Raw genomic sequence first — 18,101 nt, forward strand, 5'->3', positions numbered from 1 at the left:
CAAATGAAGAAAATCGAGCAACCCTATTCAGAGGCCGATTGAACTTGTGTCAACAAACACACCTGCTTGACTTCCGGTAGCTGATCTAAAGCTAGATTCACGACTTCCTTTGGCCAATTTTCGACTGGAGTTGTTAAAAACTCAGGTCCTTTCCAGTAAATAGCTGCCTTCACGAGATCTGAAGGACGAAGACCCATTGAACAACAATCAGCTGGATTTTTGTCTGAGCTGACATGAAACCACTGACAATCGGGAACTGTTGACTTGATCTGATGAACTCTATTTGACACAAATGTCTTGAACGATGAGTGAGGGTTACTCAACCATGCGAGCACAATGGTTGAATCCGACCACGCAAACACTTCATTGATCACCAACTGGTTCTCTAAGATTCGTCTCAATCTGCACAGCCACAGCGCCAACAGCACTGCTCCACAAAGTTCTAGTCTCGGGATAGTCACGGCCTTCATCGGGGCTAACTTGGTCTTGGACCCAATAAGATATACATGCGTACCTCCTGACGGATCAGTCACACGAAGGTAAGCAACAGCAGCATATCCTTTCCCTGAAGCGTCACAAAAACCACACAACTCATAATTGCATCCGGCAGAACAACCGATATAGCGAGGGATCTCGATTCCCGTGAGCCATCCTAACGAGTGATAAAAATCAGTCCACTCTTCAGCCAAGTCTGCCGGGAGCTGCTCATCCCATCCGATGTGTGCGAGCCACACACGCTGCATAAACGCCTTAGCATAAAAGATCGACGGTGCGAGTAAACCTAGTGGATCGAAGATCCTAGCAATCATAGAGAGTACACCGCGCTTAGTTAAAATCATTTTAAAGTTGTTGGTGTTGAATGAGAAGTAGTCCTTTCCATGATTCCAACGCATACCTAGCACCTGTGATGCATCGTCCTGGTCGAAGGTCAAGGGAGCTCTTGAACAATCTTCCGCTGGTATATGAGACAATAAATCCGGATTATTGCTGGCCCACTTCTTCAGTTGTAAGCCGGATCTGGCGAACGTCTTAATCAAGTCGGACTGGAGCATTTTAGCAGCGTCCAACGAATCTGTCCCAACACAGATGTCGTCCATGTATGTTTGGTTGTATAATACGGCCTTGACTTCTGGAAGAGCTTCGCAGTCGTTGTCAGCAATAAACCGAAGAACTCATAAGGCGAGATAGGGAGCACTATTCACCCCGTAGGTAACGGTATTGAGGGTATACTCTTTCACCGACACCTGCGGGGAATCCCTCCAAAGGATATACTGGTATCCCCGGTATTGCGGTAAGACTTCGATCTGCCGATACATCTTGCATATATCTGTAGTGAATGCAACCTTATGCATCCGGAATCCGACCAAGACATCAACAATATCCTGTTGCAACTTCGGACCAACCAACAAACATTGATTGAGAGAGATCCCGGAATGACATTTGGCGGACGCATCAAAGACCACACGCAACTTGAGTTCATCCCCCTCGACCTTCCGTACGGCATGATGAGGGATAAAGTACTGACCTTCGCCTTCAGCGAGAGACATGTGACCCAGCTCCTCGTATTCGGTCATAAACTTACAATAAGCTCTGTGCAAGATCTTATCCGCAGACAACTTCTTTTCCAAGTTTAAGAAACGGTTAAGAGCGACCTGTCGAGAACCCGGAAAAGCTTCTGATGATCGACCCGAGCGGAAGGGAAGAGGGACAGAAAACCGACCACTAGAATCTCGGACCATCTCGGAGCGGAACAGCTCTTCACATTGACCATTTTCAGTAAATTGAGGCGGAGCGGCCTCAGGATCTTCAACCAACCAAAACTTCTCGATCATAGTCTCCATCGACGATTCTGAGGAGGCTAACATGGATTGCGCACCTATATCCGGGTGTGCCTGGACAGGGCCAATCAGGACCCAACCAAATATCGAACTATAAACTGAAACTGAAGGGAACCCTGGACCAAGCGAGCTACTCTGGTTATTCCAAATCTGTGGAAATATATCAGCGCCAATAAGTAATTCAACCGGAGCAGGTTTATCGAAATATGGATCGGCAAGCGACAAGTGACTACATCTTGCCCGAACCTGACTTGGCAACTGTCGGGCCGGCATATCGGAAGTGATCGAGAAGAGCACCCAAGGTCTCACTTGGATGGCCGGAGTAATCTTGTCACGAGGCTGGATCGTCAGCTGGACCACACCCTGCACATCCGGAACCCTTTGCCCTGACAGTCCAGTGACAGGTACCGTCCAACGCGACAGCTGTAATCCCAACCTATCACAACAGGCAGAAGTGATCGCGCTTATTTGCGACGCGGAATCTATTAGAACACGAACAGAACGGCAGATCCCGACGGTATCTCGAGCATGTACCACAGAAGTTCCTAACAGTACTGTAGGAGTGGGTTGCCGACCTAGCAGAGCAGCTGGCGGACTAGTCTTCTTCGGGTTAGGTTCCCTATGAAGTAGTGCATGATGGCGTCGCTTACAGACAGAGCAAGAGGAAGGACACTTGAAAGACATGTGACCTTCACCGAAACAGACCATGCATCGCCTATGCATGAGTGCATATGACCTTATACCGCTCATCAACCGATAACGCTTTGAAAGTTAAACATTCGGCTAGCGGGTGAGCACCCGAACACACAGCACATTTTAACGATGCAGGTTTCGACGAGGACACTAACGCAATCTTTCCTTCACGCCGAGGAACACTATTTTTGCTGTGCACAGGAGGTTTGGACGAGCTTCCAGCCTGCTGTACGCCGGCATTTTCAATGACCTGCATCCTCATTTTAACAAATTTGATCACGTTGTGTATGTACAGATATTCTTCGGTGTTCTCAGTCTCAAACAAACGCCTCGAAGACAGAGGTAAACACCTGGCTGCCAAGGAAAATAGCAAAAACGACGACAGGTCTGGAACGTTCAGAGCCTCAAGAATAGCGATATTTTCATCAAAAGTTGCAAGAAAGGCTTGCAGAGCAGCAAATGTTTCAGAAGCGGCGACAGGAGCAGTCAGCAACTTATCAATAATCGACGAGGCAAGCTTACGAGGTCGATCATACCTCTCAACTAATGCGTTCCAGGCTAAGGTATAAGTTTCGTTAGAAACGACGAACCCCTTAACCACATCTTGCGGACCAGCATGAAGACAGCCTAGTAGATAGTAAAACTTTTAAATATTCGATATGTTAGGACGTTGATCAACTAATGCCTTAAACCTGTCCCGAAACGCTGGCCAGTTCTGACATTCACCATCAAAATATGGTAACGGAATATCTGGTAACTTGGATGGTACCAAAGCCCTTTCAACCAGAGGACTAGCACATTCCTTTGCAGTACTAGCAGAGCAACTAGAACTGTCAGTGGTGACCGTATCAGTGACCTGAACGATGGCACCGACGCCAACAACCGGAGTAGACTGAACATTACATAAGGCCTTAGCTTCAATCACCAGAGACCGAGTATTAGTTTCAATATCTAACGAATACTCCCCCAATTGATCTAAATTGGAAAGTATATCTAATAAATTATTGTTTTCTATCTCAAAATTACTCCACAGAGTATCAAGGTCGACAATAGCTATAGCTAGCTGAGCTTGTTTGGACTGATCTGAGGCTGAACTAGTAGCCAACGCGTGGATTTGACGAATCCGAGCTATTAATTGATCCCTACGTAGGATCAGTCGTTCCTTAGCTCTAACGTCACGTTCAGCACCAGCCATATTGCCAAAACCTTGGTAGCTAACAAAATAATAAATTAACAATAATAGTACAGAGCAGTACTAGCTCACTTGTTTAAGTTAACGACACCACTTAACAGTAGGTATGCATAAGGACAAAATCAACAATTAAGAATTATCAACAACGACAGGAGAGCACCCTTTATAATTCTTGCTTAATGTAAAAGTGTAACCGGGCGACCATTCATACAATATGATAACAATACAATTATAATAACTTGATCAAGTTAAATAATTAAACCCAAAAAACATAATATAGTATATTATCATACACTAGTATAGGCTTATAACAAACACATTAATTATATTACTATTAAAATAAATTATTAACCAGCATGTAATAAAATAATAAACAAATGAGCAACTTGCTTAAATATCAATAATGTAGTATGTAATAACTAGACCAGCAGCTAGCGAGCAATACCTATACCTAATATACAAATATTAAGGAATTATATGTCAATTTAACACATGGAGCACTGTTAACACCACATAAATGTGTATAGCTAAATTAAATGTTGACAGTTAAATTTAAATAATGAAAAGCTGATACTATATCACTCACTCGAGCAGCTATAGTGAATATAATTTAACAATCAGCCCCAAAAATATTAATTTTGCTAATTAGCTATGTCAATAACACATTAATGACTGAGCAGTCATTAACTTAAATAAATATATTGACAAATAGCACCTATACTGAATATATTAACATTGGGAGCACAATGGTAATAATTAGTAATATAAACACCAGTATATGTCACTGCTAACGCAGCCCTAATGGCAGCTCAACGCCACTGACACTAGATGTGACATACAAATAAGATAATAGGAGTAAATGAACAATACACCTTATAACCAAATGCTATAACTTCAAACAATAATGCATCACTCACCCGGATCCTGAGTACCAAAGTCTGATGGAACAATCAAACCACGCTCTGCTACCAAATGTTTGTGCCAACGAGCCTTTTAACAAGGTTGTCGTCGGTCACACGGTCCTCCGGAGCCTGGTGGGAAATAGGTAACACCTTGTAATAATAACTGACAGTGATTTTATAGTTACAACACAATCGATATATTTTACATATATATAATAAACAACAAAATAAGGGGACGGGGAACACCGCTCTGAGGGAGCACTCAATGTCGGGCGGAACTGCCAGTGACTTCGCTGAACTGCTGGTGGATCGTTGATTGAAGGCGGAACGGCTATATCTCGGAACTGAAGACTTCAAGAACACGTGAGTGACGGGAAGCACCGGAACGTCTCACACGCGGATCAACGTCGAGTTGTATACCGGAACGTTAGATAATAACTTCGGTCGAGAGCTCGATGAGGACGACGGATAAATCGATCGGATTTATAATATGCTAATATAGCAATAGCAAAAGAGCAGTAATTTAGTAGTGTGCGCACACTTTTGGCAAGATGGCCGTTAACACGAGAGCACGTGAATAATATGCAACGGCGAACGGAACAGAACCACACACAACAACACGTAAAACAACCGCGACTACCGTTGGCGGCGGCGTACGCGTCGTTGCCCGGACCAGGGCGACGGACACGTCAGTGCTGCCAACAACGCGAGTGACCGATCGCGGTCAGTTATCATACCCATGTCCAAGACCGGCGGTAATCAATTTTGGACAAAAGGATCGAACAGGTACATTAATTGATCCGTGGCCGAAAGGACCAAATGTTTAGCTGTGATAGCCAGTTTAAATAAACATGGTTGTATCCTAACTATTTCACTGGTAATTAATAAATAATTAATACTTTAATGTAATGCAAAATATGGAAATAAAACAAACAATATTTTATTAGTGGACTGTAGAAATTTATTGCATATAAGTAGGAAAATATGATATACACGAGAACACCTTAAACAATATGTTAGTCCTACAAAATAATAATACAAATAATAATTGATCAACAAATCACAAACATGAGCGTGATAATAATAATATTATAAACGTAAGCACACGGTGTTTATATTAACAACCGCTACAATACGATACAAAATGATAATACGATATAAAATGATAATTTAGTACAAAATGATAATACGGAGTGATACGTCTGACCTGGTCGCTGATCGGCTTCCCCATACGACGTGTCGACTAAGGCGATGTCCCCCAATCAAGTATACATTACGGCGTTTTATGATTCACGTCACAGGAACCCAAACAATATAATAGTTGACCAAGCGTATGTCACGTAATGACGTAATGCACGTATAACAACTACCAATTAGTTAACGCGAATAATCAAGCCATGTGCGCAACAGCCAGTAACGGCGACAACACAACACATGATCGACCGCTTAACGATTACGAAGTCCGGAGAAAAACTCGCGGGTGAACGACAGCGAAGATATTAGCATGCCATACCGTGCGCACTCGGGAATACACGTATTTACGGCCGTATACCAAACACACAAACAACACGTGACAACCGAATAATGCACGGTTTACAAATTGCGTTACATTAGCGTGGCGTGAAAAGGCTCGGTAACGACACACGTACGCGTACTGGTCTTAACAGTAAATTATCATTCACTACAATTTAATTAACTCGATTAACTTAATGACAACAGAGACACTAACACTCCACTACCCCCCTTGATCACGCTATATTCGATCGAAACGATCCTTGCGCGTGTGAAAATGTCGCTGTATAGACATACTTTGACGGGCGGGTGGAACAATGACACCCCATTGTTCTATAAATATTATTAGCAATACAGCAAATAATTGCAGAGATTGCATACTTTTTTTATGATTCCTTGTCTTATGCATGTGGCACCAAATATCATTCATACCGACTCATCGCATATATATATATATTAATTATATTATGGCCCATGAATGATGATCGAACAGTGCAATATGCATTGTTTATGTATTACCACACGATTATGACACCATATTATGTGTATGTAAATGTGAACATTTTCGTTCGAATAAAAAACTCTACGACTGCATAATATAATAAGTATGTGTTTATTCATTAAAATATAATATTATTTAGATAAATTAAACATTATAATATAAATATATATGAAATTAGAAAAAATAAATATTATTTTACGAACTATTCATAAGCCATCTGCGTAATGCATGAACTCTATGATATGTACATTGTGTGCGATCTAAGTCCATATGATATATACAGCATGGAGATCCTAGGTCATAGTTTTTAACACGATTGTGTGGATAGTTAATATTATAATAATTATTATTATTAGTATTATCATTGTAATTATTGTCGGTAGATAACATATAAAGTCGATTCAGCTGATTTAATCGTGGGCAGTCGTGATCCACGCCCAAATCGACGACATCGACTTCTGGAATGAAATCTTGTATAATCTTACGCTTCTCCTCGCCTTTGACGTAGATGCACTTGAAATGTAGCGATCGTAAAATTCTTTCGATTTGCGAATATTCCACGTCACCACAATCCAATGAGAGTTGGTGATAGTTACGATACAACCAAATGTTCACCGCTTTGCTTTTCGCCGTATACGGTGTTTGAGTGTGTTTGAAAATATAATGTTGGCTAGCACGGTTGTTTACATCGAGAATCGACATTTCTTTTACTAGATATTTATTATTCGAACTTAGTATGCATTGAATATCTATGATAGCCGACGTCATAATCACTGAGAGCGCAATACAGTTGCTGAGTATATACGTAGTATATGTTATGTATAACGCGTCTTTCCGGTGACAGGTTAGTTCACTGACTGTTTCAAATTCTCTGCAAATCTGTCCTCAAGTATAATTATTCTGGCGTACGCATAAGTCAATGAGACTTTAGAATCTTTAATCTATTTATTTATATCCTCTATAGACTCGATCACGAATCAATTTTATTATTATTTTCTATAAAATATTTATCGGTCACCGGCACCGAGCTGATTTTTCCTAGCTGAACTATTTGCAATTCACACGCTAGGACACGATCGTTGAACGAAAGTAATTGTTTATCATTAGTCTCGATTAAATTAGTGTGTAAATCTAGTTTATCGGTTATCTTTTCATCAAGCTTCGCGATTTTTGAACAATGTATTCCAATCAAATCAACGTGGGTGTCGAGTTCTTCGGAAAACTTTTCTTTCATGTCGCTGACCACTGACTGGACGGTGACCCACCGAACACATCCATGATGTGATGATAACTGAACTTATATTCTAAGATCTGACTTATTAATCCAGCTGTTATGTTCGTCGGTAAAACCTAACCAGCGGACGAATACTCGCTGACCTTTGGTGCGAATTATTTTATCCACTAGATAATCATCGGGTGGTCTCGTTTTCCGAATCTCCTCCACATAAAATCCACCAGCTATAGGGTCACCCGTATAATCTTGTAAGATATATGTATATGGCGTGGTCCGGTTCACTTTAATAATTGTAAATATTTCCGTAGACCAATTGGGTAGATATCCTTTGGTGAACACACCCTTGTACACGCTAACACGGACTTTGACGTTACATGACGCGACGTCGCGGATATGTCCTTCTCGCCGCCCCGTGAAGTTCAGCCGCGATCTCGTGGTTAGACATTAGGAATTTTTTTTCAATATTCCGGCATCGACTAATTCACTAAAAATCGAGATTATCTCGTTACGCACTCCTGTATTGCCAGCCGCGAGAGACGAATACAATAATCTTAATCTATCGACCAACTCGTTGGGATCGTTCCAGTACACAATATTATGTTTCTGTAATCGTATATTTATATCACTGCCAGTCTTGTCGGTCTTAACCGCAAACAGCTTCGAAATTAATTTCATATATTTCACACCTATGGAGGTGCGGATACGCGTACCGTCAGTCGTTTTATGCGCCGATGTTTGAATTAAAATTCGTTTATATGTACTTAAATCCCTGTGCGTATATCTGTCCACCACCGGAGACTTGTCAAATAATAACTCGATAAGTCCGGGCGTTATAGGATATAAACAGCTATCACCCTCAATATGTATTTTATTATCAATAAATTTAATTTCTTTGTTACCCAAAATAAATTCGCCACTATTTAATTTTTTAGGTCCGTATAATTTATCTAATTCTGTTTTCGGCCACTGGTTAAATAGTTCATTTAAATCGTAATCTGTGGTAAGCGACGATGCCGAGGCGGTTACTGTGGAATTTTTATCGTAAACATCCGGTAGTGAGCGCGGCGAGGACTGCAGCGACGACGATAGTGAGAGGGACGGCGGGGAGCTCTTTGATGTGGTCGGTGTCGCGGGTGGGAGTGGCGGTGGTCGCTGTGACGATGAATGCGTGCGGGGGGTATTGATATTGTCGCGGATTTGATTAAGAGGATCAATAATAGAACTGAGTGTATTATTTCCTAATGATTCGGTTTCGAAACGACCGGTCTTCAGTGCGTTATATTTTTTTTTAATATTCATTCTTGCTTGAATAATATCCGCCAATAATGACGGCGACGGCGACGGTGACAGTGACACCGACGACGAGTTGTTTAACTTTCCCATGACACCGGGTAAATGCGTTATATCCCGACTTAGCGGTTTATTATATAATAACATATGTGTCGAACCCGTGCCTATAACGGCCGGTATCGCGTCCGTGTTCACTGCTTATGACGATAAATTTGAATCTTCCGCCACGCCAACACGCCATACAAAAATCTTTAAACTCACTGTATTGTATATCCCCTGAGCAATGATCTTGATAAATATGTTTTAAATTAATTTCGCCTTGTTTGAATAACACTATGAAGTTAGCATTGTCACGTATCAATTGTTTCGGTACGCGTGAATACGATTGGGCTAAATAAAAGACGTCTATGAGATTATGTCTAGATCTCGAAAAGTACGAGCGAATGATATTGTGGTTTTCGGTTATCACGTCGTCAAATAGGAAAACTGAGTTTGGCATAGCTTTCTCGGGTGATATAACCGCCTCGTTGTCATTGAATTTGAATAAACTAATACCCTGAACGCCGCATAAAATCTTATCTAGCATCGTATATTTGGCCTGATGTAGTGTTTTAGAATAAATGTATACGTTTTCAAATTTAATCCCGTTCTCGTGTACTAATAACGTGAAAATAAGATTCGTTTTCCCGCACCCCGAAGATCCTACAATCAGTGCCCTGATAGAATTTGGAAACAGTGAACCATGTTTAGGCGGTAGCTTCTCGACATCGCTATTGCACTTTTACGGCTTGTCTGATGAATCGCATTGTATAAATACGTGTGTCGATCGTGCGATGCGCCCATATAAGTTACCCGTCGGAAGGCCAAGTCCAATAGCGGTACGGGACTGTTGAACACTATATTAAATAGTTTACCAGTCGAATTACATCTACCAGGTTATCAGTACTGTGGACCGGGAACTAATTTAGGAAAAAGACTAGCTCTAGGTCAGACCGGTATAAACGGTTTGGATTCAGCGTGCAGAGACCATGATATAGCTTACGATAAAAGTAATTCTTTATCCGAACGTAGTGTTGCTGACAGTGTATTGGAAGAACGCGCTTGGAGCAGAGTGGGTGCGAAAGACGCCGACTATAAAGAAAAAGCTGCCGCGTGGCTCGTAACCACTGGCATGAAGGCTAAACGTAAAATCGGTGCTGGATGTGGGTTCGGTAATATTGTAGGCGTGTGTAAAAAAGCGATAAAAAAAATCGATCAAAACGTGTTCGTCAACGCCTAATATGGGCAAATTAATTAAATCGACTGTATGCGTCGCACGGAGCCATGTGAAATCAATCGGGGGTGCACGGTCGAGAAAAAATAAAAATAAACTACCTCGTGTGATCAAAATCCCTAAAACTGGCGGCTCATTAGCGCTAATCCCTATATTGGCTGGGCTTTCAGCGTTAGGCACGGTGGCGGGTGGAGTGTCCAACATTATGAAGACAATACGTAGTATTAGATAAAACAACGGATCACCTATACAATTAGGCAGTGCCGGCCTTAGGCAGGGGCTAGCGGGGCCCCTGCCCCGGGCCTCGCGCTTTTGTATGACATTTTGGGCCTCGCGTAAATGAAATTATTCATTATTTTATACTATAATTTTTCGGCGAAATTAAAAAAAAATAAATAAAAAAATATACGATTTAAATTTAATGGACAGATTACATACAGTAAACAAAGAAACAGTTGTCGTTATGAGTTTTATTATTATTAGTTTATACCATATACTATACATTATTGATAATGATTGACTTATCGATTGATGTACTTGTGTTGGAGATTCCGATGCTATACGTAATACGTATATTATTGTAATAAAATCATTTTGTCAACGAAAACGATTTCAAACAATACTAATTTATTATATTGTTATAATGTTATCGTGTTATTGTGACAATATCACGAAACCCGGCTTATATCTGTTCCAAACTTCACATATTAATCGTTATGCCGCTCGGATAAAATTTAATTTGACATTTAGGAAATCGTTCATTTTGCGTGGCGCATTCGTTCTAGTAATCAGAATCTTCATTTCGTCATTTAGTAAGTACTAATTCTTATTGATATTAATATTATATGTGTAATACTATACAAATATGATAATTATTAAATTATAGTAAACAATAGTTCTAAAATCTTAAATTTTTTACCAAATACAGTAAAAACTCTATAACGAAACTTTACAACGAAAAACTCTATAGGTATAATACGATTATATTCTTTCATTATCTACTTGTGCATTCGTAATAATACCATTTATAACAAAATATTGGCAGACTAAATAGGTTTAAACAAAAATTTAAATTATTGTATAAAATATAATACGTATCTTACAATAATTTAATATAATAATTATAATATATTTCGATAAAATAATTAATAATTTGTAATTAACTACTCGTGTAATGTAAAAATAAGAAAGTGTATGATAAATAATAATTAATAATACATGAGTACATAAATTTAATGTATTGTAACACACAATTTTATTTTTATATATTTATTAGTTTTTTTTAATAAAATTTGAAATAAAATGAGTGTGTTTGAGGCGTAAATCTATATTATTATATATTTTACATTTCTGTTTCAACAGTTTACTTCGTCATAATGGGTCGTGATCGAGATAAATTCAGAAAATTCGAATCTGGTAGTCAAAAATTAAAAAAAAGAAAAGAAAAAGAAAAGTTTATGAAACGTCAAACTGGTGCGTTTCAAAAATTTTTAAAACCTTCAAAAGAAAATAACCCAAATACACTAGAATTGCAATGTAAAATTGATGTCCCATTGCTTCCTACTAGTACTTCCTCTTTGAATGAAAATGAAAATTATTCTGTTTTAAGTCTTGATTACGAACAAGATATGTCTAAAAATATTAATGTAAATATAAATGATGAACAAGGTATTACTATTAATTCGAATTTTAATAAAATGACTAGTAAACCAAATTATGAAGTTTTTCAAAATTTCGAAGATCCCGGTGAATGGCCTAGTAATTTAAACATTAGAGAAAGAGATATAATTATCGAAAAAGGTCCAATTGAAATAACCAATCACGATTTTCCAATAAAATCTAGTGATGATGTAGTAAAGAGAAAGCGTCAACGTTCAGTGTATTTTTACTTTTAAGTGTGTATAATATTATAATATTTTAAATAAACTAATATCTAATAATAAAATATTTATTGAAATTATAATTTTTAATGATGTATTATATTATTTATTATTTAGATTCTGATGCCAAAAGCACCATATTATTATTGGGCGGAGACGGTCTCAACAATTTACCAACTAAAACATTATAATTACTGTTTGTCGACTTACAAATAATAAAAAAAAAGTCTATACTATAGGCCTCATCTAAAAAAAATTGCCCTAGGCCTCGCTTTACCCTAAGGCCGGCTCTGCAATTAGGTAAAGGCTTGTATCTAAACCCACACAAAGGTGGGGGTTTGTATACTACTGCCCGGAAATCCGGTGTTAAAGGTTCACGTAAAAGGACAGGTAACGGGATAAAGAAGGCCGCGGATAAAAATAAAAACGAAAAAATAAAAAATCAGCGCTAATAATTCGCAAATCAGCGAAAACAAAAACTGATAGAAAATCGTCGAGATCAAAAAACTAATTTTACCCAATCGTGCTCTTTATGATTTCGAAATTATGGCATACGCTAAATTTAAGAAAATACGTCATTTCAAAAGTGTATATATCATAGACAGGTTGCCTGCCACCGGTCCTAAACGCATGGAATGCGCTGTCGTTAACCTCGACTTTGAAAAAAATAAAGGCACGCATTGGGTGTGTTATAAAAAAATCGGAAAAACAGTTTTTTATTACGACAGCTACGGCGACCTTCGTCCGCCGCCACAATTAGTGAAGTATTTTAAAGGCTGTGTCATCGAATATAATTACGAACGTCAACAAGCATACAATACTTTTAACTGTGGCCATTTATGCTTAAAATTTTTTAACGAAAAACAATAATAATTATAATATTACTATTATTATTATTATTATTATTATTATTATTAAAATACATTTATAATATTATCGACGGTTTCATGTCGTCTCAGACACTATCGTTGAGTGGGAACAGCTCCGAATTAGAATGTCATTTTTTCCCACCAATAGAAGTGGGTGATAAATCAGAAATCGGGCTTCTAAGTATGCAAGCATATAATTCCATACCTAACGTCAAGACTGGATGCGATACTCTACATATTATTCACGGTAATCAGACGGAGGTCGCTAAGATTAAAATACCTACCGGGTGTTATGAAATAATTGTTTTAGAAACTAAAATACGTGAACTTCTAAAGGACGTCGATGTGCATTTTTTTAGTTTGTCAACTAATAGCAGCACGTTGAAATGTACGATACATTGTACTAATGATATAGATTTAACCGCCGAAGATAGCATCGCGTCGTTGTTGGGCTTTGATAAGCGTATTCTGGTACGCAACCATAGACATGAATCTGATCACGTGGTGAAAATTATGAACGTCAACACGATAAAAGTCGAATGTAACTTAGCTTTAGGCTCATTCAACAACGGACGGCAATCGCATACGATACACGAATTTTATCCGATCGCGCCGCCCGGTTATAAATTAGTTGAAATACCTAAATATAGCATGATGTATAAATTGAAAACAAATACGATCGATTTCGTGCGAGTTTCATTGACCGATCAAAACGGGAAATTAATTAATTTCCGCGGTGAAGCTGTAAACATAAGGTTGCTTATAAAAAATGGGTTTGAAATTTAATGTCGATAAATATACCGCGGACAATGGCGATGCACGCATTAAAGTCGCGACTGCTGACAGACACACACCCCAACACACCGCAGCTGTTCGTGGTAAAGTTAGTAGTAATAATATCGAAAAGAAAAAAAAAACGCTGACGCTCGATAATCGTAAATTTTTACGTTTGATCGCAAACAAGTAGACATTTTTTATTTTTTATTTTTTACTTTATATCACGCATTAACACTATGGATAAATCGTACTTAGATGTGGGCGGTGCATATGTAAACGAATCGCCTATTCGTGAAATGTTTATACATTCTTTCCTGCCGTTTTCCACGAGTGCACTAGATAATGGGGACGAAATCCGTATCGCTATTTAAAACCGAGACGCACATACGCTTCCGAGCGATAGTTTTATTTATATCGAGGGTAAAATAACGAAGCCCGGTGAAATGAAAACAGGAATTAGCCTAGCCCACAACGGTTTGACAAATTTTTTCAACGAAATGAAATACGAGATAAACTCTACCGAAGTACAACGGGTGAAAAAACCCGGAATAACTAGCTCAATGAAAGGCTTTTGTTCGTATACACCTGCTGACGCTAATATCTTGCAAAACGCTGCCTGGGATATCACTAATAAAAATGCTAATTTCATTAAAGATGGTTCGTTCAGTGGTTGTATACCGTTAAAGCATGTTTTCGGTTTTTGTGAGGACTACAAGCGGATACTGGTGAATTGCAGTCAGCAGCTCATATTGAATAGATCGATGTCGGATCTGAGTTCACTGCATTTCACTAGCGTGGCGGGGAAGGACTTGACGACCGAGCCGGTTAAGACTATGGTGAAAAAAGTCAAAATACAGCTGACACGAGTATTGTGGAAAATACCTGTTATCAAAGTCGATGACCGAGAGAGATTGAAACTGCTTAAAATCATCGATAGTAAAAAAATGATAAATTGTGCTTTTAGAAATTGGGAGCTTTGCGAGTATCCCAATTTACCTCAGGCCAGCAAGCACAGTTGGATGGTAAAGACATGCTCTCAGGTAGAGAGACCTAGATGCTTAATAATCGCTTTTCTCGCGAACGCAGCCGGGACCGTGTCAGACGGTTATAACGTCGATTATGACGCGTGCTCGCTGACAAACGTTAAAGCATATATTAATTCTGTCGAATACCCATATGAAGATTTCAACGAAAGCTTCGACAAAAATCTATTCACCATGTTCTATCAGAATTATGTTGATTTCCAGAAACATTATTATGAACGATTTAGCGCTCAGCCGTGCTTGTCGAGGGAAACATATAAAGAGGTGGGTCCATTTATATGTATAGATTGTTCGCGACAAAACGATGACGCTAAGACTTCAAGTATTGATTTACGTATCGAGATAGAGGCAGCTAATAATTTCCCAGCCAATACAGCCGCATACTGCCTAGTCATACACGACCGTATTATTCAATATAATCCGTTTACGGGCGAAGTGAGGAAAATATAATTCATTTACCTATATATATATATATCAAAAAAAAAAATAAAAAAAAAATACGATATACACACACACACACATATATATGTGTGTGAATATCGTATTTTTTTTTTCCTTGGAATGTATACTATTATTTTATAGTTAAGTTATAATTTGTAACAATATGTAACGCACGATATTCATATTTTAATTATACTTTAGAAATAATAAACTAATAATAATAATAATAAATATAACGCATTTTGTTTTTTCTATATAATAATATAATTATATTATATAAAATATTAACAGTGAAGTGAATGTAATATATATATATTACATTATATTATATTTCATCATCTACTATACTAATATTATGTAACAATAACAACAACGTATTCATATATTAATATATAACATATAGCATATATATATATATATATATATATATATATATATATATATATATATATATATATATATATATATATATATATATATATTTATTTATTTATTTATTTATTTATTTATATATGCCGCACATCAATAGTTTGTGTAAGAAAACACCGCTGACTCGTCAATTTCTTCTAGTCTGATCGGCTAAAATAAAATATGATATAGACATTATAATTTATAATAATAATAATAATAATATAATATAATATAATATATTACCCATTCGACGATGTCGGCTTCAGCATGGCCGCCGTTATTGTTGATCACGTACTCCACATCATTTTCATGAATTTTCTTGTACCAACACTCTGCAAGTTGCCTGTATGCAAACAATTTGATCTGATTCACGAAATTGTATTCATTTTTCGGGACGGTGATCATTGTTGATAAATCGCAGTGGATATTGCGAACGGGCGTGGTAATTTCTTCAACGGATGGGTAATTTTCAGCGTACACATTAGCGTTTAAATATAGGTATGTAATCATAAGATCAGCTTGTCCTATCACTGTGTGACGTATGACGTTAGATTTCAGTGCAATCACCTCGTTGATAATAAATTGCATGTCTTGAAGCTTTAACAGGTCCTGCCTGCTCAACAATACGCGAAATCCTTGTTGGTGGTGCGATTCTACTAGCAACATATTGGCGCCACGATAACTAGTTTTGGATAGTGTAATTGTCTCGTCTTTGAGGAAAAGTCTCTCGCGACTTTTAATCGGCGGATCGGATATAATCGACAGAATATTCCCCATCAACGAGTAAATGCGCCGTAAAAAATCGGCTGTGATACATACGAACCGCGACGGTGCTATTATCTGTATAGATACGTTGAAATCGCTAGACGGGTCGAGTCCTATGCTGATAGACTTGCGGCCGTAAAAGTCTATGACGAAATTAGTGGTGTCGATTAAACTGGCGGGTGACATATCCCCATCTAGTCGCAGTTGCACGTCACGTTGCGTCATTTTTATAATTATATTATCTTATTATATTAAATATTATTTAAAAATTTAAAATAATAACAATGTTATGAAATTATTTAACTTTAAAAAAGGATCAAAACACACTTGCTGAATGTTAAACAGCTGCACCGGGAATGATTCGCTATCGTCATACATTTTGCGAATCATGCGAATTAATAATCATCTTAGTTAATAGATCATCAGCGGCAAGCGTGAATAATATACTTACCGCATAATATATAGGGAGGGAATGATTTTATCATATTATATGTATATGTATAATTATTATATATATGTATACATATGTTATATAATATATAATATATAAATTAAATACAATGAGTTCTTGAGAGAGAGAGAGAGAGAAGAAGGGGTGGGAAACAGCTATCACGCTAGGCTGCAGCTGCAAAAACGGTGGGACTCGATCGCGTTATCCGACTGGGCTACACGATAACACAGTATCTAGTATATATATATATATATATATATATTTGTATAGAGTAAATACTTTAGTATATATAGGTATATACCATAGTATGTATAGAGTATATACTCCGGTATACATACGTATATACTATAGTATGTATAGAGTATATATATATATATACCTAAGTATATACCATAGTATGTATATATATGTAAAGAATATATTATAATTCTTTAAATTGTATTTAACCGCGCTCTGCACGGTTAGTGTGGTTATAAGGTGATTAGTGATAACAATAATAATGATAAGCAAGATATGATAAAATAAATTAATTGTAATTTGTAATAAGATATTAAGATGTAATAATATTATGAAATATGTAATATGAAATATTATGAAATATGTAATATCTAGTTAGTAGTTATAATATAGTAGTTTAGGAATTGACATTTAATTGAATAACAAACATTTATTGTCGTTTCTTTATATTTAGGTAAGTTCTGTATATAATATAAATAATATGTAAAATAATAATAAATAAAAACTTTATATTTAGAGCAACACATTATTGGTTTGATTTGTTTGTGGTCAATTCCTGAGTAAATAAAATAGAAGTCTTATATATATATATATATTATATATATTATAATAGGCGCTCGGGGAAGCCCATAATGACGTAGGAGGCACAGGATGACGTAGTTCCGGTGGAGGAGGTACGCGCAGGATGACGTAATACGGTGGGAGTGTAGGGAGGGGAGAGATGACGTGGGGAAGGGCAAAGAGGGGCAATGATGACGTAGGGAAGGGCAAGGAGGGGCTATAATGACGTA

The 18,101-nt window shown here is 37.6% G+C and overlaps 3 protein-coding genes and 1 pseudogene across 3 annotated transcripts; 1 reads left to right on the forward strand and 3 right to left on the reverse strand.

The window, feature by feature from the left end:
• Positions 1–23: 23 nt before the first annotated feature.
• Positions 24–1,097, reverse strand: LOC149056746 (uncharacterized). Its single transcript, XM_089223167.1, has one exon. It carries the CDS (start codon positions 1,095–1,097, stop codon positions 24–26), a length of 1,074 nt encoding a protein of 357 aa, XP_089079293.1.
• Positions 1,098–1,172: 75 nt separating this feature from the next.
• Positions 1,173–3,726, reverse strand: LOC107170445 (uncharacterized; annotated as a pseudogene).
• Positions 3,727–14,405: 10,679 nt separating this feature from the next.
• On the forward strand, positions 14,406–15,455 carry LOC107171974 (uncharacterized). The gene has a single exon (XM_015522236.2). It carries the CDS (start codon positions 14,406–14,408, stop codon positions 15,453–15,455), a length of 1,050 nt encoding a protein of 349 aa, XP_015377722.2.
• Positions 15,456–15,968: 513 nt separating this feature from the next.
• On the reverse strand, positions 15,969–16,847 carry LOC149056747 (uncharacterized). The gene is made up of 2 exons (XM_089223169.1): positions 16,101–16,847; positions 15,969–16,025 (listed from the first exon to the last, which is right to left on the reverse strand). The coding sequence occupies exons 1-2, from the start codon at positions 16,845–16,847 to the stop codon at positions 15,969–15,971; spliced, it is 804 nt and encodes a 267-aa protein (XP_089079295.1).
• Between the last annotated feature and the right edge of the window lie 1,254 nt (positions 16,848–18,101).

This window comes from Diuraphis noxia, unplaced genomic scaffold (assembly GCF_037042655.1).
Source record: "Diuraphis noxia isolate RWA-SAM2 unplaced genomic scaffold, SU_Dnox_SAM2 contig0003, whole genome shotgun sequence".
NCBI lineage: Eukaryota > Metazoa > Arthropoda > Insecta > Hemiptera > Aphididae > Diuraphis > Diuraphis noxia.

Excerpts from the sequence above, each read along its gene's own strand:
- LOC149056746 (XM_089223167.1), bottom strand. The coding sequence starts at position 1,097 with ATGGACGACATCTGTGTTGGGACAGATTCGTTGGACGCTGCTAAAATG.
- LOC107171974 (XM_015522236.2), top strand. The coding sequence starts at position 14,406 with ATGAAAACAGGAATTAGCCTAGCCCACAACGGTTTGACAAATTTTTTC.
- LOC149056747 (XM_089223169.1), bottom strand. The coding sequence starts at position 16,847 with ATGACGCAACGTGACGTGCAACTGCGACTAGATGGGGATATGTCACCC. Across the intron at positions 16,026-16,100 it reads AAGCCGACATCGTCGAATGG|CCGATCAGACTAGAAGAAAT; the intron begins GTAATATATTAT and ends ATTTTATTTTAG.